The following is a 24,377-nucleotide window of genomic DNA, read 5'->3' as shown; positions in this document are numbered from 1 at the left end:
TGGCAAGGAGGGGCAACCTCAGGTCCAGGCCAGGGTATCAAGTGGGCAGGAGAGCCATGCTGGTACACCCAGGAGGACTTGTGAACATGGAGTACATGAGGAATGTGTGAGGGCAACTGATGATCCAGTTGTGATCGATCATCAACTGGTCTAACAGGCAAGCAGGGAACCCAGGAACCAGGCTCGGGGCCTAGGATCTGTGCAGGGGTGCTGGATGGACAGAGGGGCTGTGCTGGTGCTCAAAGGATCCACAAATATGCACTTGCATGAGAACCTTGAGTGGTGTATGTGTACCTGCATTGGTGAACTTTTATGTGTAGCAGCTGAAGAAGAGGAATTGACTTGTCTGTATGTTTTATGTGAGTCTTGTATGTTCTTACTGGTGAAGGCAACACCTCATCTGCAGCAGCCTGTGTGACCAGCCCTGTCTGTAACACATGCTCAGCTGTGTTAAGAGGTTGAGCCTGCAAACAAAAAAGCATCGACTGCATCCCTGGGCCCAGGCAGAGGCCCCAGGCATCCCAGAGCAGGAGATGTCATGTGCTAGGAGATGGCCATGCTTCTCCAATCACTTAACACAAGTCAGCACACACAATACCTACGTGAGGTCCTATAAGATCCCATAAGAGGTTTCCAATGACTTCCACACATGAGAGCTCCTTGCACTTGCCAGGGTGCTCAGGCAGATGTCTAAGCCTGAGTCACCACTATGACCACACCCCCACCCCACAACCTGGCTGCCCAGGCCTGGAGCCGACCCACCTCGGGGTAAGAACCGCAGAACGGGGCCTATTCCCGGGTCCGGCGGCGCGGAGCGGCCGCTGAAGCGCAATGTCGGCGCCCTCTCCTCTTCCCCGCTGTTGCCAGGCAACTGCCCGCCGTTGCCTCTTTAAGAAGCCGGTTCCTCCTCTCCCGCCGCGCCCTCTGATAGGCTGGCAGGAGGCGGAGTCGCCTAGCGATTGGCTGGAGGCAGGGAGAGGCGGGGTTTCAACGCGGAAGCGGCATTGGGCGCCATGAGCCGGTTCGGGGGCCGCGTGCGGGAGTACCCGGCCGTGTCCATTGACCGCTTCGACCACGACAACCTGCTCGCGCGTGCCTACTTCCTGTCGCACTGCCACAAGGGTGAGCACCGCCCGTCACCATGGCAACCGGACACCCTTCCCGTGCCCCCCCCCCACCCCTCCCTCACACGCACTGATGGCTGTGCCCTGTCTCCACAGACCACATGAAGGGGCTGCGGGCGCCCGCCCTGAGGAGGAGGATGGAGGGCAGGTATGGGGGTAGTCCGGGGGATAAGGGGAGGACGGGACCCGCAGGGCCGACTTGGAGCAGGTCCACCACACTGGTCTGTGGCTGGAGCACTTGATGTGTGAGGAGGGCCTGAGAGCTGGATGTCTTCAGCCTTAGGAGTAGTAGACAATCAGTGTGTGTAGGCAGGGGTAGAGAAGATGGAGCCATACTCTTCTTGGAGTGCATAACAGAAGGGACACCTTTTCCTTTTCATCATGAGCATGGTGAGACATGGCAATGGGCCCAGAGAGGTGTGGACCAGTTCCTAGGCACTGTTGAGTTTGTTAGTGTAGATATTGCATATCTTCATATGCAAGCGCAGTCTGTCTTTGCTCATCAGGCCTCTTTATGCACTGTGCAAAAGGAAGTTTCTGTGTTCTGCTGAATGCTAACTGTCCCAAATGCCTGTTCCAGGGGAGACCAGTATGGTGGAGGAACCCCATCCCACTTCAGGTTGGAACAGAACAGCTCCTGCAGGCTTACATCCGTAGGTCTCTTTAGATGAGGCCACTGTCTGAGCACTGTATTTGATGTTGTAGGTGCCAGGTGTTGATGTGTCGTTAGATTGTTCCCTCTACTTTAAAAAACACTCATCTGTGTTTTTTTCTCTCCTTGCAGCTTGAAAGTTAAATTGTACTGCTCCCCTGTAACCAAGGAATTGCTGCTGACTAATTGGAAGTACAGATTTTGGGAGAATCACATTGTGAGTTGTTTTTAAATGAAGGCTTTCCAAGGAGTGCTTCTAGGAAACAGGGAGCTTCCCCTCCTCAGGAATGTCTAAATGTTGGTCTTGATACAATGTGGGATTGGTTTATTGCTGATTATTATTTAATCTTAATTTTCCCTCCACAGAATTTATCCTTTTCTCTCAACTTCAGCTTTAACTGTTTTCCATTGGTCTTTATAACACTCCCTCATTTTCTTACCTTGCTCATGTCTCTTTGCTCCTGTCCTTAATTTCTCTTTTGCTTCATTTAAAGTCTCATATTGCTTGGACTATTTATAACCTTTCAGTTCTATTATTTTCCTGTTGATTTTTGGAAAATGGGCTATTTCAAACATGAATTGTTTCAGTGATGTAAAATCACTAAAGAACTTGATTAGTTTCTTCTGTTTCCACTGTTTGAAGCCAAACTTCAGTGGTCATCCTGGGTGTGACTTGTAGTGATTTCCTTCCCTTTGCAGATGCGAGCTTTGAAACTGAACATGTTTCTTTTCACATCTCACTTTTCACATCATCACATAATGTAAGGATTTTGCTGTATCCCCCAAGCAAGGACAGGAGGGTTTTCTAGTCAAGTGGAAGGTCAAGAAGGACTTCAGGCAAGCTGAAACTTGTTTTCTTGGGGGAGTTATGGCTCGGAGTTTCTGGCTCAGAGTTTCCTTGAATAGGTTATAAGTCTGGGTCTTAAGGGCTGTGTCCAAAGAAACTTGTATGAGTGGGACCTGGGAGGTAAGTCTGGGTAAGAAAAAGAGAAGTTTTCTGTTGTAGGTCACAGTATAATTGTGAAGCAGAGGGAGGCAATAACTTGCTATTATGAAGCCTTGAGAAACTGGAAGCTGTAATGACTTAGGGAGGGAGTGAACATGATTTGGGGTTCTGTAAAAAGGACTCTGAGCATCTCTTGGGCATGTTTGATGCTTGAAGGAGACTTGCCAACTGTTTTACTGCAGTAAGAACTTTGAGAATTACTGAGCAATATAGAGCATGCAGAATTTACATCAGCCTCTGGATTTCAGTCAGCTTCAGAAATGTAGATAATAAAATCAGTATCGATGTTTAAAGAAATCAAGTCTTGCCAGTGGCTTGCATTCTTAGGATAAAATATTTTTGGACACACAATTGTTTTGGAGCAAGCTCTGAGTTTGATTGGTGGTGTGGTTTCTGCTGGAGAAGCCAAATGTTACCGCCTTTGTAATGGATCTGATGGAGCTTCCCAGAAGTCTGCAACATGGGGTCTGGTGTCTTGTGGCTCCAGCTAGTGCAGTGAAACCCAAGGTGCTGAAGAGACTGCTCAGCCAAGAGGTTACACCAAAGGAGGGTAATGACAGGAGACTTTCACTTTGGCTTTTGATGGGGGAGGAACCTTCATAGCAGCATTAACCTTGCAGAGGGCCACAGAGCACGTAGGGTGCAGGACTCAGCAGAGGATATGGCAACACAGGGGATCAGTTGTGGTCTACAGATCTATCACCCCTATGCAAACACAGAATATGTGCTGCATGTGATTTGTGGGCTCTGCTTCTGGGGATAGGGAACAGTGAGGGGAAGTGCTGCAGCACAGACACAGGTCCTGATGAGATCCACTGGTGAGCTCTGGGACTCGGCTTTGTAGTCGCCCAAAAATAAGGCTTACAAGAAATGAGAGCTGTTGCTGTTAGAAGTCCAGCACACTCTTAACATTTTAGCTTGCACACCTTGATTGAGGTATCTCCGTTTCATTTTTAGAAAACTTTTAGGAAACTTACTGTTTTCCACTGGAAATGGAAATCCAGGACTTACTACAGGAAAATGAGCTCAATTTTACAGGCTTAGCTTTAGCTGCAGTGAGTGCTAAAGATGTCTACATAATGAATAAAAGCCATAAGCATGAAACTAAATGTTCAGTAAATGCTGTAATGAATTTTTTCCTTTTGTTACAGGTTGCACTGGAAGTTGAAACCCCAACTCAGATTTCTTTGGTAGATGAAGCAACCGGTGAGGTACGTTACCCAAAAAGCGGATTCATGTATTTGTAATGGGCAGCAATACTGTTCACATGAGCATTGGAAACAGATCTGTCACATCACAAGTGGACAAGCTATTTTGAAGTGTATGTTCCCCTTCTCTTCAAGATGTGCAGCCACATGAATTCTTCTTGCCTGCTTTCTTCTTACTATCATAGCATTTCTTGAGGTACTGCCTTCCCAGGGTATTAGTGATCTACAAATTACCTGTTGTAATTGTTATCTCTGGCAGTGTTCAAGGCCAGGCTGGACAGAGCCTTGGGCAGTGTGGTCTAGTGGAAGGTGTCCCTGCCCATGGAAGGGGGTTGGAACTGGATGAGCTTTAAGGTCCCTTCCAACCCAAACCATTCCATGATTCTGTTGCTCTTGTAATATTTTCACTTTGTATTTCCTGTCTTATTTTAACAAGCTTTAAGCACAGGACTTAAAGGTCTCATACAGCATCTCTGGGCAAAGTGTATCCTAAGATATCTCCATGATACTGGTGGATAACAAGCTGGACATGTATGACAATGTGCGCTCACAGCCCAGAAAGCCAACTGTGTGCTGGGCTGCATCCCCGACAGCGTGACCAGCAGGTTGATGGAGATGATTCTCCCCCTCTACTCCTCTCCCATGAGATTCCCCTGCAGTCCTGTGTCCAGCTCTGGGACAACAGCACAAAAGGGATGTGGAGCTGTTGGAGCGAGTCCAGAGGAAGCCATGAAGATGCTGCGAGGGCTGGAGCAGCTCTGCCCTGGAGCAGCTCTGCTCTGGAGCCAGGCTGAGAGAGCTGGGCTGGTTCAGCCTGGAGAAGAGAAGGCTCCTTAAGGGGGACACCTTAGAGCAGCTCCAGTGCCTAAAGGGGCTGACAAGAACGATGGGGACAATTGTTTTAACAGAGCTTGTTGTAGACAGGGGGGAATGGCTTTAACCTAAAAGAGGGGAGATTTATGCTAGGGAAAAGGAAGATAGGTTTTTATGGGGAGGGTGGTGAAACACTGGCACAGGTTGCCCAGAGAGGTGGTAGATGCCCCATCACTGGAAGCATTCAAGATCAGGTTCGATGGCTCTCTGAGCAACCTGGAAATGTCCCTGCTCATCTCATGGGGGTTGGATTAGATGATTTTCAAAGATCCCTCCAACCCAGACCATTCTATGATTCATGAACCAAGGAGTTAGGTCTTTTTCCTGTCTTGCTTTTATGAGTATCATGCCATACTTGGTCATCTCTCCTGGCATGACAGAATGGTTGTTGCTCTTCAGGAGTTGCTGGAATGTGAAGAGACTCTTCATTCAAAAGCAGTGCTACAAGCAGCTGTGGACAGTAATGCATTGCTTTCACTGTGTCAGTGAAAGTACTCATAGTATTTGTTACAGTGTGAAAGTAATGCCAACCCATCTCTTACAGAAAGAAGATGTAGAGGTGACACTCCTACCAGCTGGTCACTGTCCAGGATCTGTCATGTACGTCCTTTCAATACTCTATATGTCTCTACTGAGAAATTTGTCCTAAAAAGCAGGTGCCAGGCTTCTTGATGCAGATCCCTGGGGTAGATTCCTTTGGCTACAACAAGCAGCTAGGTTGCCCTCATGGAATCTGTGAGGCTTTGGTCTTATTTTCCAGGTTATTTTCCAGACACGGAGTCTGAATGATTTATCTGAAATCACTATAGGACCAAATTGAGCCCAGTATTTCTGTTGTATCACACATGAGCCACATAGGCTGCCAGCAAGGAACAAATGAACATGTGGCACTTCATGCTTTATGTTGTTGAGTTTGACCAGAGCATTTGTGTGTACAGGTTTTTGTTTGAAGGTGAAAATGGCATTGTGCTGTACACAGGGGATTTCAGGCTCGCCAAAGGAGAAGCAGCCAGGATGGAGCTTTTGCATTCAGGGACCAGGTGAGACTTCAGCTATTCATGGGATTTAGGGAGAATAAAAGATCACACAGGCATGAACTATTCAGGAATAACAGACTTGCTTTCCCTCATTTTTTTAATTATCAATTTAATATATTTGCAGTGCAGTTACAAGCCCCTTTTGACTTGTCCTTTGTTACAAAGAGGAAGAATTGCCTCTTTTTGAAGAGGGAGGCAAGTGGTATGTCTTAGTCCTGTGATACAATGCTCACTCTGACACCGCATTTCTCTCTTTCAGAGTAAAAGACATCCAGAGTGTGTATTTGGACACTACTTTCTGTGATCCCAAGTTTTATCATATACCAAGCAGGGTAAGTCTAAATAAGCTGTGAGAGGAAAGGTCCTTAAAGCCGCTAATTTCATTACCCATCCCTTTGATAGCCAAGTCCTGCAAGGCAATGCTATTTTCCATTACCAGAGTATCTTCAAAGATGATTCACAACCTTTTTTAAACCCTTCAGGAGGAATGTTTAAAGGGGATCTTGGAGTTAGTGCGAAGCTGGATTTCCCTGACTCGCAACCATGTTGTGTGGCTGAACTGCAAAGCTGCTTATGGATATGAATATTTATTCATAAACCTCAGTGAGGAACTTGGGGTCAAGGTAACTTTTCTATCATTGTTGCTTTAGAACAGATCCTCAGTGGCCAGTCATGAGCTGGAAGTGGCTGTTCAGAGGACTGCTGCATGTGAAAGATGCTCCTGCTTTTGTTAACTTCACTTAAGCTACAGTTGTGCTCAAAATGAGTTAACTGCTTGATTCAGTCTGGAACATCTGGAGTCTCCAGGGAGAAGTTAATTCCCAGTTTTCAAGCTCAGTGTTTCTATCTCCCTCTTTTATCTTGTGAATGATAAAAGCCTTCTCATTTACATATGACATTAATAGTTGGCAGATATATTCTGACTTTGATGCATAATCATCCCTCTTGAGCAGGGAGGAATGTTCTGCTTGGTCTAGATGTCCAAATTACTTTGGGTTGACACTTCTCTGCTTGGATGTTATAGTGGGTAGTAGTCGCTTAAATGCCTGCCAGCATTTGTTGGGAGCAGAACCACCTCTGTACAGTTACACCAGCTGCAGCCTCGCAAACACACTGAGGTAACTAAGAGTAAACTCTGCCTTTCTCTAGGTGCACATGAACAAACTTGATATGTTCAGAAACATGCCAGAAATCCTCTACCACGTTACTACAGATCAACACACTCAGATTCACGCCTGCCGACATCCCCGGGTGGGTATTGTTATACAGATCCTCTGCTAACTTTGCTGTGAAAGACAGGCCATGGATGCTGATGTTTTGGTGCTTTTGAGGAGTTAATGATGTTTAATGTAAAGAACAGTAAGCACTTTAAAAAAAAGGGGGGGGGGGAGAATATATTAGTTGGTGCTAGAATTGTATTTGAAACTTAGAAGTTGTTTTTTTAAATGAAGTAAGACAAATGGCAGATTAGATACCATTTAAATATATTAAAAGCAGGTTAGATGGTGCTTCCTGTAGCCATGTAATGTGCTTGAAGTGTGCAGCCTTTCCCTTGCAGGATGGCTGTCAAGCTGAAGGTTCCAGCTTGGAGGAATGCAGGTAGAACTAGGGATGGCACTTCAGGGCACTGGTGCTTCTGACTGATTTACTTTGTTGGCTGCACTTTAGTATCATAGAACCACAGAATAGTTTGGATTGGTAGGGACCTCAAAGCTCATCCAGTTCCAAGCCCCTGCCACAGGCAGGGACACCTTCCACTAGAGCAGGTTGCTCCAAGCCCCATCCAACCTGGCCTTGAACACTGCCAGGGACGGGGCAGCCACAGCTTCTCTGGGCACCCTGTGCCAGCGCCTCAGCACCCTCACAGGGAAGAGCTTCTGCCTAAGAGCCCATCTCAATCTCCCCTCTGGCAGGTTAAAGCCATTCCCCTTGTCCTGTCCCTCCAGGCCCTTGTCCAAAGCCCCTCTCCAGGTTTCCTGTAGCCCCTTTAGATACTGGAGCTGCTCTAAGGTCTCCCCTTAAGGACCCTTCTCTTCTCCAGGCTGAACCAGCCCAGCTCTCTCAGCCTGGCTCCAGAGCAGAGCTGATCCAGCCCTCAGAACATCTCCGTGGCCTCCTCTGGACTTGCTCCAGCAGCTCCATGTCCCTCTTGTGCTGTTGCCCCAGAGCTGGATCAGGACTGCAGGGTGGGTCTCACCAGAGCACAGCAGAGGGGAAGAATCCCCTCCCTCGACCTGCTGTTCATGCTGCTGGGGATGCAGCCAGGATACTATTGGTTTCTGGACTGAAGCGCACACTGCTGGCTCATGTTGAGTTTCTCATTGACCAACACCCCCAGGTCCTTTTTCCAAGGGGTTCTCTGATTCCAGCTGTTGAAGTACGATGCAACAGCAGTGTTTCAAAGGAGCTGGAAGTGAGATGCAAATTTGGTCTGGCTGGATACTAAATTTCCTCAATTTCTGGAGGAAAAATGTAGGATTACACTTAATTTAGTATGGCATTCTACAGGATGATGACTGCTTTCGATGGAATAGGCTGCCTTGTGGGATGACGTGCCAAAATGGAACCCCCTTACACTTAATTGTCATCAAACCCTCCACTATGTGGTTTGGAGAAAGGATCAAGAAAACCAATGTAATAGTGAGGTGAGTATTCAGGCCATATAGAAACCTGTTGTTTCAGGTGCGTATATTGCCTGAGGCTTGTGTAACTGAATCTAAAAATTACTTTATAAGAGTAGGTGATGTTTGCCTGTTGACTGAGGATGAAGAGCAGTCACCTAAGTTTTGTGCCTCCTCTGTTTTTTAGGACTGGGGAGAGTACCTACAGAGCTTGTTTCTCTTTCCACTCTTCATACAGCGAGGTTTGTATATTTGTTGTGTTGAGTATACACTGGTTAAAACAATTAAAGGAATTTGGATTGTTTTGGAGTAGATGACATGACTTATCAACAACAAAGCATGTTTTCAGTCATGAGACATAAGGAGATAGGAAGTTCTGTATACTGAAGACACAAGTTTGTTTCAGTATAGCTGCAGAAGAGCAGGATGCGGTAGGGCAGGATTATAAGCCTGTTGTTTTTTTCTCTCTCTTGAAGTATAGGTTACTGCTACAACTGTTTTGACTCTTTCTACGCTAGATTATTGCGTAACTATGCAATGTTTGAAGCTTGTAATTTTGCTTTACAATATACTGTTTATCTGCTGTGACTCAGTTTTGGATGGTTTTTCCTTCTTTTCTCTGCCCACATGTTTTCTGACATCATAGCTGCCACTGTTAGTCCTCTTTCTGTGTTAAACACCAAAAGGAGACTGGTCATGGCACCATCCTCTCCAGCATCAAACATTCATTTGACATGACTTGATCCAATTCTTAAAATACTTTTCTCTCCTAAGAAACTGAACTGAAACTGGACAATTGACCTGTCACAAAGCCTTGCACATCCAAAATGGAGATAATTCAGAGCCCTGGAAACCAGGAAGACAGTCCTGGTTTTAAGATCCTGTAGTACATACAACATGGCAGCATATGGGGGTAGTGTATTGTAACAAACTCTTACTTCCATGAGCAAAACCAGATGGGTCCTCCTGGTCTGTATAGATAGGAGTGTAACCCGCAACAGTGTTTTCAATGCACAGCACTGATAAAGCCTCAGCTCATGGGGAGTGCTCCAAAACTGACACAATTCCTTAAGGAATTTACTATCTGGAGAGAACCTAGAAGGCAATAGAGTAAGGCTTAGAAAAAGTGATGGGTTTTGTCATGATGAGCTTTTATAGTGAAGTGAAGGGAAACTTTTCCAGAAGTCTTTGAAGAAGGGAGTATCTGATCCACACAAGCAGGGACTTGAAATCCAGTAACAAAAATGCAGGCCTGAAAAGATCCAGCAGCAAGGACCACATTCCCTAGAAGCAGGTCTGTCCAGCCTTTTATTTCAGAGATAGTGATGGTCTCTGTAGCTGTTGATGATATATGGTCCTTTCAGACCTGTCTTCTTGTTATGGAGCTATCTGCTTGGATAGAGTTTGGCTCATGGGTCATACTGGTCTTTACAGACAATGGTTGGTACTTGTTTTGAGTGTGCTTTGATCAGTGCTGCCATAAAGTGCAATTACAACTGTTGATGTTACATATTAAATTATTAAACTTCTGCTTCTTTTCTGGAATTTAGATTAAGGATTTCCTGAGCTATATCCAGCCTGTGAACGTGTATCCCAATGTGCTGCCAGTGGGTGGGACAGAAGAGAAAGTTATGGAACTGTAAGTGGCAAGTGGCTGCTGTATAGAGGTGACTGATCTCTGTTCTTGTAAGGACAGCTTTCCTGAGCCCCAGCCTCTCACACAGGCCACAGCCTTTTGCTTGTCTGATGGTTCAGATATTATCTGAAGAACACTTGTATGTTGTGCTAAGTCTGAGGGTCTGTGTTCCATGCACTACTCATATCCATGTAGAGGCTTTTCTGCTGTTAAACTGCATTTGGGTGGAATCTGAATGCACGTTCACCTCAGCATATCCTGTGACTTGTTTCTATTTGTCATTGTTACTTTTCAGAAGTTTCCTTTAAAGAGGGTTTCTCTGGGGTTTGAACTCCTGCCCGTATACGGTGTCAGAGAGGCCTGTTCTCTTCTGCTGCTACATGTTGGCAGCTTAGAAAGCGCTCATACAGATCAAGTTTAAAGATTTAACTTTTGCTCCTGAAAGTATCTGCTGAATCTCAGTGCTGTTCTCATTCACCTCAGGTTAAAGCCATTATGCAGGTCGTACAGGAAAAACACAGAACCCAGGTACAAGCCCTTAGGAACACTGAAGAGAGCCCACAAGAGAGACTTATCTGATTCAGGTAAAGCTTCTGCTGGTGCTGCTGTGCCTTAAATGAAGGTCTGAGATTAAGCAGAGGTGGCACAAGCTGTGGTGTTCATCACGATCTGTCCATAGTAAAGCTAGAAAGGAGAAACATAAATTAACCTAGGTCTTAGGAGGGTGAGAGAGGACTAGTTGTGTAGAAACGCACTTGTTTGCCATCCCAAGATGTACTTAATGCTGAACAGCCCCTTTTTTGCTGGAAGAGATCCACAGTCCTAGACCAGCCTTAGTAAAGTTTTTTCCAACTTGTATCGCCTGCTGTGTTGTGGAGGACAGTGGTGTGTCACTGGAATTGCGCTTCCTCATTCTCTCACGCTGCTTTTTAGCACCTAGTAGCTTTTCTAACTTATGATGGTCAGTGGATGCTGTACATAGCCTCTGGAGAAGTCACTTGGGAACCAGAAGGCAGCTTTGGGCCTGCTGGGTTCTCTTTGGCTATTGGTGAAGCACCAAGCACTGAGCACCCTGCAAGGGTGATGTCCTGGCAAAACACATCAGAGGCCTGAATAAATGTGTCTGCCAGGGCGACATGTGAGCTGCTGCTGGCAATAAGCAGCTTTGTCTTAAGGGTGCTGGGCAAGACATGGCAAAGCAAACACTGTCAGTCATGTCCTGCTGGTTCTTCATCTGGGACAAAGAAAATAACTTTCTCCTCTTTATACTAAATGAACTTTTGTTAAAACTCTGGTCTCAACAAATTTTTAGTGTTTTATTTTCCCTGTTCGTTTCTCGACAGATGAAGATGATCTCTTTGATTCAGAACTAACTGCTGCAAGGCCTAAGATTCCAAAACAGCAGAGAGGAGACAGCAGGCCCTCCAGCACAGCACGATCTGAAAACACTGGAGGAAACGATGAGAGCACAGACAGTCACAGAACGACTGCAACTTACACCTCACTCAACGTAGACTTCATGGACTGCGAGGAATCAAATGATGATGATGAAGATGATGACGAAGAATCTGAAAACAATACAGCTGAAGTTCTTTCCCAGGAGCCAGATGCCACTTCCACATCAAACTTCAATGGGGTAACCAGTTACCAACAGGAGTCCAGCAGTGATGTCCCTCGTTGGGACACGTTCTTTAAGTGTGACAGACTAGAAGAAACCTCTGACATCGAGGACAACTTCCCCTCCTCAGCAGATGCCGGTGGCTCCCAGTCACTCTTCAGTGATTCGGATGGTGTCAGTGACTCAACACACATCTCCTCCCAAAACTCTTCCCAGTCAACACACATATCGGAGCAGGGCAGCCAGGGCTGGGACAGCCAAATGGACACAGTGCTCATTACCACCCAAGAGAGGAACGCCTTGGACATGAGCAGAGGTGGGAACAGGACAGTTGCTGTATCACAGGACAACACCAAATACACTCCACTTGATAATAGCCCGTGCAAGCCACTGAATCAGAATAGATCTTGTGCCCATGATGTTGCCTGTGACTTGAAAAGCAAAGACACTGAGAAAGATGCAGATGCTGGCACCACTTGCGTTGGAGGTGGGGTGGTGGAAGTAAGTGACAACTCCAGGACAACGGATCTGGAGCTGAGGAAGGACTCCCAGAGCTCTTCTGACTTTGAAATTCCCTTGACTCCTGATGCTGAAATGCCTCAGCCAGAAAAACTGCGCTGTTTGTATAAGAAGCTGGCAGCAGGTGAAAACATAGTCTGTGAGAAGAGAGTCTCCTGAAGACACGTGGAACTGATCACATCATGGTAACAAATGCTGAAGTTTATTAAACCCTGACTTGTTTTTCTTTTTCATGCTGGTTACTGTCTGCAGCTGTGCTGGTTTAGGCAATGCTTCCAGGAATCTCCTACTGTCAGAACTCAGAAGCTGCAGCCTGTGTAACTACTGTTCCTTCCATGAACTACTGAGAAGGTGGTATTCCTGGGAGGGACCTGAAAGCCTTCCATCTCCTGAGCTTCAGTTCTCTGGAACTGCAAGCAGACGAAAGATGGACTAGACAAAACTAAGGGTTAAACACTGGATGAAGTCCAGTGTTTCTCTTTATCATGAGCTCTAAGAGTTTGCCTTTGAGATATAAGTGATCTCAGGTTTTAATGAAATGCCACATTTTTAACTGTAGGAATACATCATGTTCCAGGTATGACCACACAAACTATGCAATAGTTGCACTTGGAATTTAATCTGAGTTTTCACTGCAATTGTTTTTAACAGTGGTTGCAAAAAGGGTCAGAGAATTACTGAGAAGTGAGTTTTTTAATAAATCAAATAGTTCTTTTCCAGCAGTCTCTGTTTACACTGAGAAGTATTGTTATCCCCTTGAACTCCTGAATGAGGTGATTGATACACACTGGTTTAAACCTAACTTATTGCAAACAACTTGTCCACCATTCCTCCGTGTTCTGGGTTGTTCTGAATTGTTCAGAATGGCTTACAAATAAACCTGTGTGGTTCCACAGCCACTGGCAACAGCCTGCTCCAAGGCCAATCCACAGCAACAGCAGGTAACCCATCATCCTGGCCAGGCTGTTGGGTTACTTCAGGCTCTTGTGTCACCAGATTTCACCTCCTCTACAATGTTCTGCTGACTTCACTGAATTCAGACACGTTCAAGTTTGGTTTTTAAATCCAGACAATCAACTTTCAACATGCACGAGTGCCATTGTAACTACCCCTGCTGGAATTCTTAGCATCTGAAATGGAAATGTCATTCAGATTTGTGTTAAACAACAGTGCGAGAACAGCAAAAGTCATCTAAAAAGCCATGAGGTTTCCCATCCATGTGGTCTTAAGTCCCAAAGAATTAAACAGACTTTCAGTATGACAGCTCTTCCCTGTTTTCAGTCTTTCTCCCGTCTCACCAGCAGTGTTCTGCTATGCGGAAAAGCAACCCAAGCAAAATTGCTATCATGTCTGTATTGTCTTACAGACATTCCAGTTCATGTGCTTCTCCACTGGCCCCTCACCCACTCATTCCTGAGATTTGTTAACATCCATTTCTAAACAGTCTATCAATCAACTTGTTTTTATTATCAAGGTTGAGTGAGTGAACCTGCTGTTGTAATGACCTCCAGGAATAAAGTCCTACAGAGCAGAACTTCTTCCATTAGCTCCTCTCTGTACGGAAGTTCAGGGCTGCATTTACAGTGTGCTTAAATGTAGAGTAACAAGTCAATGGTGTAAATTTATACCAGTTCTTACCTGCCATAACCTGAATAGGAAACACATCACTTCCTCACCATTGCTCTTCTACAGTCCTTACAGTGCTAGAAGACTTGGGTACAGGAATTAAGAGGTTGTAGTCTTAAATCCTGCTGCTCCAGCTCATTGTGATTAGGCATTGTGACAGGTTGAGATTATTTGTTTTTTTGTGGTTAAGAATGACAACAACAAGAGAAAAACTAAATTTAATTTATTTTATCAAAACCTAGAGGAAGATAGCAATACTAGAGATCACACATCCTGAAAAGAAAATGTTCCTGAGCTTACAAACTGCATATTCTAATGCACACAGTCCTAAACCATACATTAGAAAGAACCAAAAGATTGACTTAACTTTTGAGATTAAATAAATAGACAAGAGCTTTTCTTACGGTGATCTGGCAGCTTTAGATTTGCGACCAAAAACCCACCCAAAATTAAAATGAAAGCCAACAGAAGAACAGTGAGAGGTGAGCTCACAGGTGACCAGCCTCCAAGAGGTACATCTACACATGTGAGCTGGCAGCCCTGCTGATGCTTGCAGACCACAAAGCAGAACAAGGACAGAAGCTGGTCTGGTTTAAGCTCCTTAAAAAACTGAAAATAGCTTTTTCTTCTTTTCCAATTTGGCAATTTTTCCCCCAAAGCTCCTAACAACAGTGGGAGGAGTTTTAAAAGTGACACAGTGTCCTGTTAAGCTCATTCACTGATCACAATCTGAATGCTCTGGGAATATCCGAGTACAAAATAGTGTTCAAGGCTCTAACCTGGAAACTGGATATGTGGGCTTACTTCAGATAAATACAAACTGCTGTTACCTCCTGGATATAAATTAAGGAGCCTTTATTTATAACACAAAAGGTAACAGAGAACCTCAGGGAACAGCAGCGATAATCCAACGCTGGTGGTAACACACTTTCCTTGGACAAGGCAGCCACTGAACTCATGTACAACTACTACGAAGTTCATCTCCATCCTGTTCCAACAGGGAAGGCTGCAGACAGCAGTGGATTAAGGAGCTGGAAACTGCAGATTCCATCCATGTGGAATGCGTCGCTCCGCTGGGCTACATGCAAGAGAAAGCAGTAATGACTCCAAATGATGTAAGATCATCTCGAGTTTGCTGACATTAAAGCTCCACATTTCACTTAAACTTATATATATATAATCTTAAATGAAATGGTTAGGGATGTGGCATGATAAAAACTGAGTGCGTTCAGCACTGATCCAAGTGCGTGGATATAGGTGAGCCTGGTACCATCAAACCCTTCTCATTTCTAAGCCAATTTTCTCCTAGTCATTAAACAGATAAAGTTTCTATTTCAACACACATCTCTTTGTATTGTAGACTACAAAACTGACCCAGCACTTCAGTGGCCCACACTCTTCACCCCAACCAAAGCTGATTTTGGCCAGTAGTGTATAAAATTCCACTGTCTGCCAAAGAGCCGGGTCAATTGTGCTGCTTAGTGAACAACCAACATGCTTTTTTTTCTTTGGAGTGTTAGTAACTAATGTGACTTTTAAGGCATTTTCTAACAAATGAAGTGAACAGTTTTATGCTGGGTACTTGACTTCATTCACCTGAGCCAACAGCCATGCACCTTATAAAGGTGACGAGCTGACCTATGATACATAGCATCCATTGATGGAACAACATTATTCCGCCTGACCCTATCAACATGATTTGTAAGCAATATGCAAGTTTGAAAAGCTTTTAATCCATGAGAAAAGCACTTAAATCATCCCTGGCTTTAACTCCCTTCATAACCTACCTTAACTGCTCTTTGTGTTCATGAAGCCAAGCAAAACTTTGCATACATTATGAACAGATCGAGACAACTTTAAGATAATTAGGAAAAAAAAAAAACAACCCATACAACTCATACAGCTGAAGAACAGTACATTTCTCAGCCTTTACATTCAAGAACATCTTACAAATGTCTACAGCAAATGGGTAAACTCACCCCTAGTCTAACTTCACTGAAGTTAACATTTTTGCAACAAGAAAATACAGGCCTAGTATCTTAGAAGTCTGTCACTAGATAAAAAATAGTCACAGTATGTAAAAATTTAATCAAAACCAGTTGTGCATACAAATCAACTCCCAGGGTATTTGTGCACCTAACGGATAACTGAGCACATCAGCTTTGTTAGACAATAGGCTTCTCTCCCTATTGTGTTATCTATTGCCAAACCGTAGCCAGTAATTTGTTTCAACAGGGACCGCAAACAGCCATCTTGCGTCACTACCCATAGTCCCGTGCTCACAAACTCCCTGTAGAGCAGCAGAGCTCCTATAGCATCCTACCTAAACATCAGAATGTAACAACTGAAGAAACTCCCACGTATAAAACTTCTAAATAACAGAATGTCACCTAAAAAGCATTCAAGACCTTCATCTTACATCTGGAATCTGCTCAGACCAATTGCCTGACTTGGACTGAGTTCAATGGCATTTTACAGTTTGTGCTCCTGTGAAGCTTCACTCAGACACAGTCTGATGGCTGTTGCCCTTAATCCACCTCAGTGCCATAAAGGTTATTGCTGATCTCATGAAGCTTTTCCTTATACAACAAAAGCAGCAAAAGAAGTGTCAGCTATGAGTTAGTTAGGATTCAAATCAAACACCTTCAGAATTCTCACAGTAACGTCACTTCATCCTGCTGACATCAGCTCCCCATCGGCCTACGGCTGTGAGCTCACACTCCAGTATTCCAATCAAGGTACATTTTAAAGAGGTTCTTCAGCACACATGTTCCTGCTTCCTACAGAACAGTGCTAGAAAAGATAATTTTTAATCCCCGTTATCAGTTTTCTATCTGCCTGAAACACTGCATCTCTTTTTGGCCAATGCCATTTCAATTACAAACATAATGCCTTTCATTCACTGTGCTTATTTACACTGGATGTAAGAATACTTGAATACATGTGTGAAAGAAGAGTCTTCTTAGAACACGTTGTAAAGAGAACAAAATATTTGTGACTTTGGATACCCGAACTCAGTTGAGATATCCTCTGCAACACACAGCTCCACATTTACACACAGTTCTGATCCTCTTTCTGGATGGGCTAAGACCATCAGCAGAGTCTGAAGTCAGATCTATTGAACCTGCAACACAGATAAACACAAATCACGAAGTTCTGAAAGACAGACTGAAGTCAACTTTGGACTGTACTTCTTCCAGCCTGAACTGCGCCATAGGACCTACATCCCCAACCCAGGCCTACAGAAACCAGAAAGAAACCTATGGTGCCTTAGACAACTCAGCTGTTCCTACTGTCTCTGTAACTAGCAGATTACTTAATAGTTTCAGTGAAATATCAATGTAAACAAAGGAAAGAGTTTTTTAATGATAGCCTAACCATTGCTTTGAGCATTCCTATAATTTGCCTTGGCAGGCATCCTGACCACAAACCCTTGCTGTGAGCTAGCAGTGCTGAAGGAGCCAAAAGCTAAAGCTCCTGGGTACAATCTTGTCTGCATGTCAGACTGTACGCAGACAATCCGCATACAATGACATATGATGGCTGCTCTACAATTTTAGGAAGATGCACTAAAATACTATCATCAGTCAAGCTGCAACAAAAGCCACCACTGCCCCAAACCTCCTGCAAGAACAGCATTAAAGCCTGCAGACCTTTCATCTGGTAGTCAAAGGTTAACTCTTCTCCAGCCTTGATAGTTCGTGTAGAAAACAGTGCTATTCGAGGAAGACGCAAGTCGAGGTTATCAATAAACACATTGAAGACTTGAAGGTTTGGGTCACACTGTAAGGGAAAAAATTAATGTGGTTTCTGTTAGGAAAAACACAGACTGAGTTTCAAGCAAGTGCTTAAGTAAACCATGGTCACGGGAAAGGAAGGACTGGTTCTGCTCTCAGTAATGGAAGTCTGAAGTAAGTTATGTTCTGAAATCAACAAATCACATTCTTGAAATAGCATTGAAGGAGAACACTCACAGCTGAGAGGCAAGTCCTTTCAAGAAGGCCCTTACACAGCATGTAGGCTACATGCAACAGCTTATTAAAAAAAAACCAAATGAAGATACCTTCAAAAAATGACAAAAAAAAAGGTGGCAAAGAGAACAATTAAAGCTCCATTTAGAGATCAGTATTTACCTACAAAACCCATAAAAAGGATTAAAGTTGGCAGAAAAGAAAAAACAACCTCTTGTTTCAAGCACCACACACTCCCTATCTGTATTTAGCTTTAAACATTGCTTCCAGGCCAGAAATAATATTTTCATGCATGAATTTCTACCTTCAGTTGCTTGGCTTCTGAATTATGTGCCGTGGGCTACATGGCAGGAGGAGGATAAATGACACCAAGCAGGAACTAGAAACCACTTCATCATTTTCTCTGGATTAAGTGTCAGAAATCAGTAGTCACTGAGACAATCTGTTAAACCCTGCATGCTTCTTTAACAGTAAAATATATCTCACATTAAAGAATCAGAAGTGAAGTTTGACATTTTACAATTAAAGTGAGAACACTTCCATTTCCAAAAGTGAAAAGCAACTGTCTGTATCTAAAACTCTTCTTCACCCTTCTCCCTGGCAATTCCCTGCATGAAATACAAACACCATTAGCTCACAGTTTTGAAGATGTGAATTTACTGTATTTGTAGAACACTGACTGCATAGCTCACAAACACTATACTGGTGAGAAATAACATATTTTTTAGTTCAGGGATCTTTAACAAATACAGCTGAGCCTTATTGCTTTAGCTACTTCAGTTAAACACAAAATAAAACACTACAAAAATGCCCTGTTTAAAATTTACTTTAGAGTTCTCTGGCAAGTTTAGATTTAGGAGGAAAAAAGGTACCTACAGAGAAGAAATATCAATGAATCATAGAATTACTAAGTTGGAAAGGACCTTTAAGATCATCAAGTCCAACCATTACCTCTGCACTGCCAAGTACACCACTAAACCAGGTCACTAAGGACCTCATCTACATGGCTTTCTGAACACTTCCAGGGATGGTTATTCCACCCCTTCCCTGGGAAGCCTGTTCTAATGCCTGATTATGCAAGCATATGAATTTTCTTTTTTCTCCTCTACCAATGTCTGAAATGAAATTCAGCATAACCCCCTTCTCCTGCCTGCTACAGAATAATGCATCAATTCCTACCATCTTTGATTCTTCTATTAAGTACTTTTATAAAGTTCTTTTAGTTACTTGGAAGAAAACACAGCCAGACCAAACCCATTTTGATTGTCTACAGTGACAACCCCTGTCCTACCAGGTGCCCTCTTCAGGCAGCATCTCATTCCCATACTTTTGTAGGTAGTCTTACTGCTCCTAGGGCGAAATATTCCTTTCTATTTATCATGTCACCTACCTGACCAGACTGTGCTGGTATGAAATAAACTACTTCAGAAACACTGTGCCTATGGTAAGAAAATGCTTACAGCAGGAGAAGATATTTCTGGCACAATCAGGGTAATTCGCCAGATTCTTAGTACACAAAACAAGGTCTTACGCTGTGATTCACAAAGTGGGACACATTTCCATAGCGAGCTGCATCTACTGTGAATTCATCTGAGTCATAGTCCAAATCAAATAAGTATGTATTTCCCTGGTTGTCATAGAGCTGGCCTCGTCTCTCTGCTTCCTCACTTGTAATCACCTTAAAAAGAAAAAAAGAGAGAAAAAACAAAACCTATATAATATTATTAACTATTACTAAATTAAAACAAGTATCACAGTCAAGTTAGAAAAGTTTTTACTTGGTAAAAGAATCCCACAGTCACTTTTTGATGTGGAAACAGAATTCCATCTCCAACCTGATTTCAATGAAGATGCCCCTCATTGCAGGGGGGTTGGTCCCTTCCAACCCAAACTATTCTATGAATACACACATGCAGCTAAACTGATCCGTGACTGAGGCTCCTCTGGATGTAATTTATCTCCAGCTGATGCACAGCACTACCTTGTCTCAGGAGAAAAAAGATATTAGCACCTTCTATTCAGAGTTTTGATGATGACAGATGTAATCTATTTTTTCTACTTGAAGTTTCTGTAAGTACAATTTTGCCATTAGACCCAGAAAGCCTTGTTTGCTTCATGTAAAATAAAGCTTTAACTTTCTCCCTTTGAACAAAGATCAAAAGGTGTCAGTCTTTAACCCAGTCACATTTACAGCCCAGTTTTCATCTCCTCCCTCCCTAGAAGCATCTCTTTCTGCTATTTTTGGCTGCAATGACAGATCCTGTTCATGACAATTCTGACAGACTAGCACAAGGCGGAAATCCACAAAATCTCCAGAGAACTAGTGTCACCTCTGAGAGAAGCAACAACTTAAAAAACTCCATCTACAACCTGCTACATTCATTGTGTCATGAAGCAACATGCACTGTTGTTCATCAAAGAAACTGCAATTTGGCAGCAAGACAGATACAAAATGTGGTGGAACTGGACAAAAATCCCTCCAAAAATCTTCCTGACAGATCAGATTTGAGAATTTAGAAGTAGGAAGTAAGTAGGTTTAGGTGAAAGTGTACATACACACTTCCCTTTAAGCAACAAAATTACACCATCATCCTTCTGCACTAAGCCCTCAGAGATATTCTGACTGACCTCTTGCATGTTTGCAAGGTATGAACATGAGAAGTGAGATCTGGGGGAAGAGGGAGACCAGTTTAAGACCATGAACATTTATATGAAGGGACAGAAGGAATTCCTGAGTCAACCTGGTAGCAAGGCGAATCTGTGGCAGAAATCCCACCAGACTGGGTCAGAGAGGCTGCAAGGAGCCCTGAAGCTGAGCAGAGGTTGGACCAGATAAACATAAGGCAGTACAGAATCTCAAGAGTAACTTGAGATGAGTCTTCTGTAACATTACAATCCGGTTTGAACTAGGAGGAGATTGAGTAAACAAGTAATGTCCACACAACTAGTCTTATTCTTGCTGCTCATCAAAAGTAATCAGTATGTTTGGATATACTACCTTAAAAGTTCAAACAAAACAGAAAGGGACTGACGCACTGGGTGGGGAGTTTGGCAATGACGATGCCTGAGGACAGCAAAAACTACAGTAATAAGGATGATCAGGGAAGGATGAAGACTATGACTACCGTGAAAGAAAAGGACTTGTTTTTAGAAATACTATTAGGACATGTGCCTAAAATAATTCTGTAGTCATATATGGGGTAAGTATTCTCTTTACACTGAACCTTTTACAGTTGCTCTGGAACAGAGGAACACTCTGGACAGTCATCTTGAATGCCTACTTACTCTATTTCTCTACTTAAAAGTAAACTTACATATCATACAGTAAAAGTCAAGAAGTGTTAAAACTGAGAGAAAGCTCATCAAGATTTTCTCCCAACATTTCCTTTACTGTAAATAACTCATCTAGATGAGATAAATACATACCTCTCCAACATACTCCATCACAAAACTGTTGGTTTTAATTTTCTGGAGGGTTTTTACTCCCCAACCACGGCCATTGTTAGTTCTGAAGATGCAAAGAGAATAGGGTGTACCTTTCTGTACTATCCTATTAGGGCAGTCAGGCCCACACCTACAAAAGGAATTGCATTCATAGATGGGCAAGCCAGGCTGGATTTTCAACTTCTTTTGTTTATTGTAAGCCAAAATAAATCCAGCCTCCTTTGGACAGCACTTCTCAGCAGGGCAGTCAGTGCATTCACAGCCAGTCGTTATTCCATTTATCACATTTATTCCCGGAGCAGGTTTATACTCATTAATGTAGTAGAAGTCTAAAGGAGGGCCTTCGAGATCCACAGTGTTTTCTACCAGGATCATTGCTTTATGATTCTTTTTCCTGTTGAGTTCTTCTTTCCATCTCTGAAGTGCTATTCTTTGCTTAGCCTTCTTTACAATGTAATCTGCGACCGCAGGATTCAAAGCTTTAACATGGTTTCTCACTTTCAGTGCTTTGCCTTCTCTCACCCGAGACAAGTATTCATTCTTGTCACTAAGAAAGTTCTGTAAAAGCAATGGGCATTTCAGATTTTTCTGAGGTTCCCATGTATTTGAAGATTCTGGCCATCCTTTCCATTTCACAAGATAGTATTCTGTGCCCTTAAAATACAGAAACAGATACAGGTTTAGCCATGTTTCATTTTGCTGCAGTCCAGCATCAGAGAGTACACAAACATAAGAGCTCTGGAGTTAAGCAGCAGCATGCAGTGCAGAAGGCCTTGATGTCCCCATAGCAATCAGATTTGGGGAGAAAAAGAGAAGAAAATCAACTTTTTTGTTTGCACATTAACTTATAGCACAACTTTGGACACTTTATGTATCATCTCTAAGCGCAAAGAAATAAACAGCTGAGATGAACTCTGACTGCTAACAGCATACCTGGAGGAAGCTCATTTGTTAAGGCAGTTAAGTTATGCCAACTTAGTTGTATGACTCTTATGCACAAGCAGAACATAGTGGTATCACACACAGAAATAATTCTAAACTTAGAAAAAAAATCTCTAAAATCACTCATTGCCTTATTAACTGTCCTCCCAAAAGAGTAATCCATTCAAAACACATAATACTGTGTATATAATACATTCGGTACTTGTTTTAAAACAGGCTAAATAACTGTTAAAGGCCAAATCCTGAGACTGAATTTCACTGGCACGAGGAAGCCGTAGGAATCCAGTTGCAGCACATGGCCCTAACTCCTCATCAAACACACAACAGGCAAGGGAGGAATACAGACTGTTACCTGCAAATAAAGGAGAAGCATCGTGATACATACCAAGCTAAAACCTAAAAGCATCAGCATCTTGCTTAACTTCTAGATATGCAAAGGTGAAGCATTTCATACTCTAACATCTCTACAGGTTCAGAAAACACAAAGCCCTTTCCCTAGACATGCCCAAAGCAGCAGTTGTACCACTTTCTGTTTACAGTTCAAAGTTTTATAGATACTTCATTCAACGTCAGCAAAAGCCTTGTCCTCACAAGCCTGCAGCTTTATGTTAAGAGCAAAGCTACCTTCGGCTCGCTTCTGAATTCCAGCTGAAAGAGTGATCAAATCGGTCTGTATTTCTCTTACCTCTTCTACCTTGTAGTCACACAAATATTCCACCTCATAACTCTTTAGACTCCTGTTGGTGATTCCAATGGATTTACATGTGAGATTTTCCTTCCTACATAATTCTTGGAGGGTCTCAAGTGAAGCTAGACATGGTACATACCAAGCTACAATAAGAAAATTGGTAGAGAATCCTATTTAATGTCTCGGCTGAATTGAAATCATTACGCCTTACCCCAGAGCCCCCACATTGTCACTGGCGATAGCGCGAGTCTCTTGTACAACTACAGCCGTCAAACTCAACCCTTCTCTAACGGGTAAAGAAAAACACGTCAGCGGCTCCCTCCCTGCACCTTTATTCTGTTCAGTACTTACATTTACAAGAAACAACAAACATTTTGGAGGGCACAGACTTCCAGGGGTGAAAGCTGCACTAAGAAACAAAGTAATTTCCCTGCCATTACAGCATGCCGTAACTGAACTACGGTCACGTTCTTCAGTAAACCCGCCAAATATCTGCAGTTACTCAAATGGAATCAAGCACTTGCGATGCAACCATGGTGACCGGACGAGGAAAAGAAGGGATCCACAGCGTTCTTCCAGAAGGATCCGGCTGCCTGGTCAGCTCGGCGGGTTTAAAGGGACGCGACGGCGACCGTGCCAGCTCCCGGCCAGAGCCCAGAGAACAGCGCTGGGAGGGAAAGGGAAGGGAGAAAAGAGCGGAACGGGACCCGGGAACTCCTGTGCGGCTGGGACGCGACTTCCACCCGGGGACACCGCGGGGCTTTCCCGCCTCAGCGACCCCCCTCCTCCGCCCCGGCGCCGCTCACCTCCGGATGCAGGGGGCGGCGGGCGCCTCCCCCTCGGCCCTAACGCCTCTCCCGCGGCCCTAACGCCTCTCCCGTCCTCCCGCCCTCCATCTTCACCTCAGGCGCCCCCCGCCTTCCCTCAGGATAGAGCCCCCCGAAGGCGCGGCCGGGTGGCTAAGCGCGGGACGGGGAAAGGGAGGGAGACGGCAATAGTTCCGAGCTGGGTGAAAGGGAAGGGGAACCTGCAGCAGGCCCCCACCATCCGACAGCGAAGGAGAGGCCTACCCGCCCGGCACCGAGAGAAGGACGGGAAAGCAGTGAGGAGTCACTGCGGACCGGACCGGGCCGCCCCCCGCGCACACCGCCGCTCCCTCACCTCCTCGCCAGCCCTCCATCCTGGGGAGGGGGGGAAGGACACCCCCGCGGCTCCGCCCCGCTCCGGAAGGGGGCAGAGCGCGGCTGCGCGCCTGCGCCGCTCCGCCCCCCGGGGCACGCAAATGGCTTTGGCGGCAACGATCTCTGAGGGTTCGCGGCCCGGGAAGGGCGGGAGCGGCGCGGAGCGAGGATCCGATGGGTTTATAAGAGCCCTTTGTTTTCACACAGGAACGGGTGAGGTATTTACTTACT

The 24,377-nt window shown here is 44.3% G+C and overlaps 2 protein-coding genes across 8 annotated transcripts; one reads left to right on the top strand and one right to left on the bottom strand.

The window, feature by feature from the left end:
• The first annotated feature begins 999 nt into the window (after positions 1–999).
• Positions 1,000–12,458, top strand: DCLRE1C (DNA cross-link repair 1C). The gene is made up of 14 exons (XM_080629887.1): positions 1,000–1,122; positions 1,221–1,272; positions 1,909–1,993; positions 3,934–3,993; positions 5,408–5,463; positions 5,802–5,903; positions 6,160–6,232; positions 6,383–6,523; positions 7,050–7,151; positions 8,409–8,545; positions 8,709–8,763; positions 10,072–10,160; positions 10,641–10,741; positions 11,501–12,458. The coding sequence occupies exons 1-14, from the start codon at positions 1,014–1,016 to the stop codon at positions 12,451–12,453; spliced, it is 2,115 nt and encodes a 704-aa protein (XP_080486013.1). The 5' UTR covers positions 1,000–1,013; the 3' UTR covers positions 12,454–12,458.
• Positions 12,459–14,107: 1,649 nt separating this feature from the next.
• On the bottom strand, positions 14,108–24,158 carry SUV39H2 (SUV39H2 histone lysine methyltransferase). Of its 7 annotated transcripts, XR_013958745.1 has the most exons (8): positions 23,317–23,445; positions 22,963–23,108; positions 21,318–21,989; positions 19,423–19,602; positions 17,574–17,703; positions 16,929–17,044; positions 16,564–16,713; positions 14,108–14,998 (listed from the first exon to the last, which is right to left on the bottom strand). XR_013958745.1 is itself a non-coding variant. In XM_080637724.1 (7 exons), the coding sequence occupies exons 1-6, from the start codon at positions 24,143–24,145 to the stop codon at positions 16,935–16,937; spliced, it is 1,257 nt and encodes a 418-aa protein (XP_080493850.1). In that variant the 5' UTR covers positions 24,146–24,158; the 3' UTR covers positions 14,108–14,998; positions 16,929–16,934. The 7 variants fall into 7 exon arrangements, 5 of the variants coding, with proteins under 5 accessions (XP_080493850.1, XP_080493849.1, XP_080493852.1 ...); XR_013958744.1 differs by having other exon boundaries at positions 16,564–17,044; XM_080637724.1 differs by lacking the exons at positions 16,564–16,713; positions 23,317–23,445 and adding an exon at positions 24,127–24,158.
• Between the last annotated feature and the right edge of the window lie 219 nt (positions 24,159–24,377).

The sequence above is a fragment of the Psittacula echo genome (assembly GCF_963264785.1).
Source record: "Psittacula echo genome assembly, chromosome: 1".
NCBI lineage: Eukaryota > Metazoa > Chordata > Aves > Psittaciformes > Psittacidae > Psittacula > Psittacula echo.
This window is presented reverse-complemented; position numbering and strand designations above follow the sequence as displayed.

What these genes read in the sequence shown, in the direction of transcription:
- DCLRE1C (XM_080629887.1), top strand. Translation starts at nt 1,014, where the DNA reads ATGAGCCGGTTCGGGGGCCGCGTGCGGGAGTACCCGGCCGTGTCCATT. An exon ending in CTTTTGCATTCAGGGACCAG is followed by an intron (nt 5,904 to 6,159) that starts GTGAGACTTCAG and finishes TCTCTCTTTCAG; the next exon opens with AGTAAAAGACATCCAGAGTG. An exon ending in GTGAGGAACTTGGGGTCAAG is followed by an intron (nt 6,524 to 7,049) that starts GTAACTTTTCTA and finishes GCCTTTCTCTAG; the next exon opens with GTGCACATGAACAAACTTGA.
- SUV39H2 (XM_080637723.1), bottom strand. Translation starts at nt 23,338, where the DNA reads ATGTTTGTTGTTTCTTGTAAAT. An exon ending in GTTTGTTGTTTCTTGTAAAT is followed by an intron (nt 23,109 to 23,316) that starts GTAAGTACTGAA and finishes TTCTTATTGTAG; the next exon opens with CTTGGTATGTACCATGTCTA. An exon ending in CTTTGACTACCAGATGAAAG is followed by an intron (nt 17,045 to 17,573) that starts GTCTGCAGGCTT and finishes TCTGTGTTGCAG; the next exon opens with GTTCAATAGATCTGACTTCA.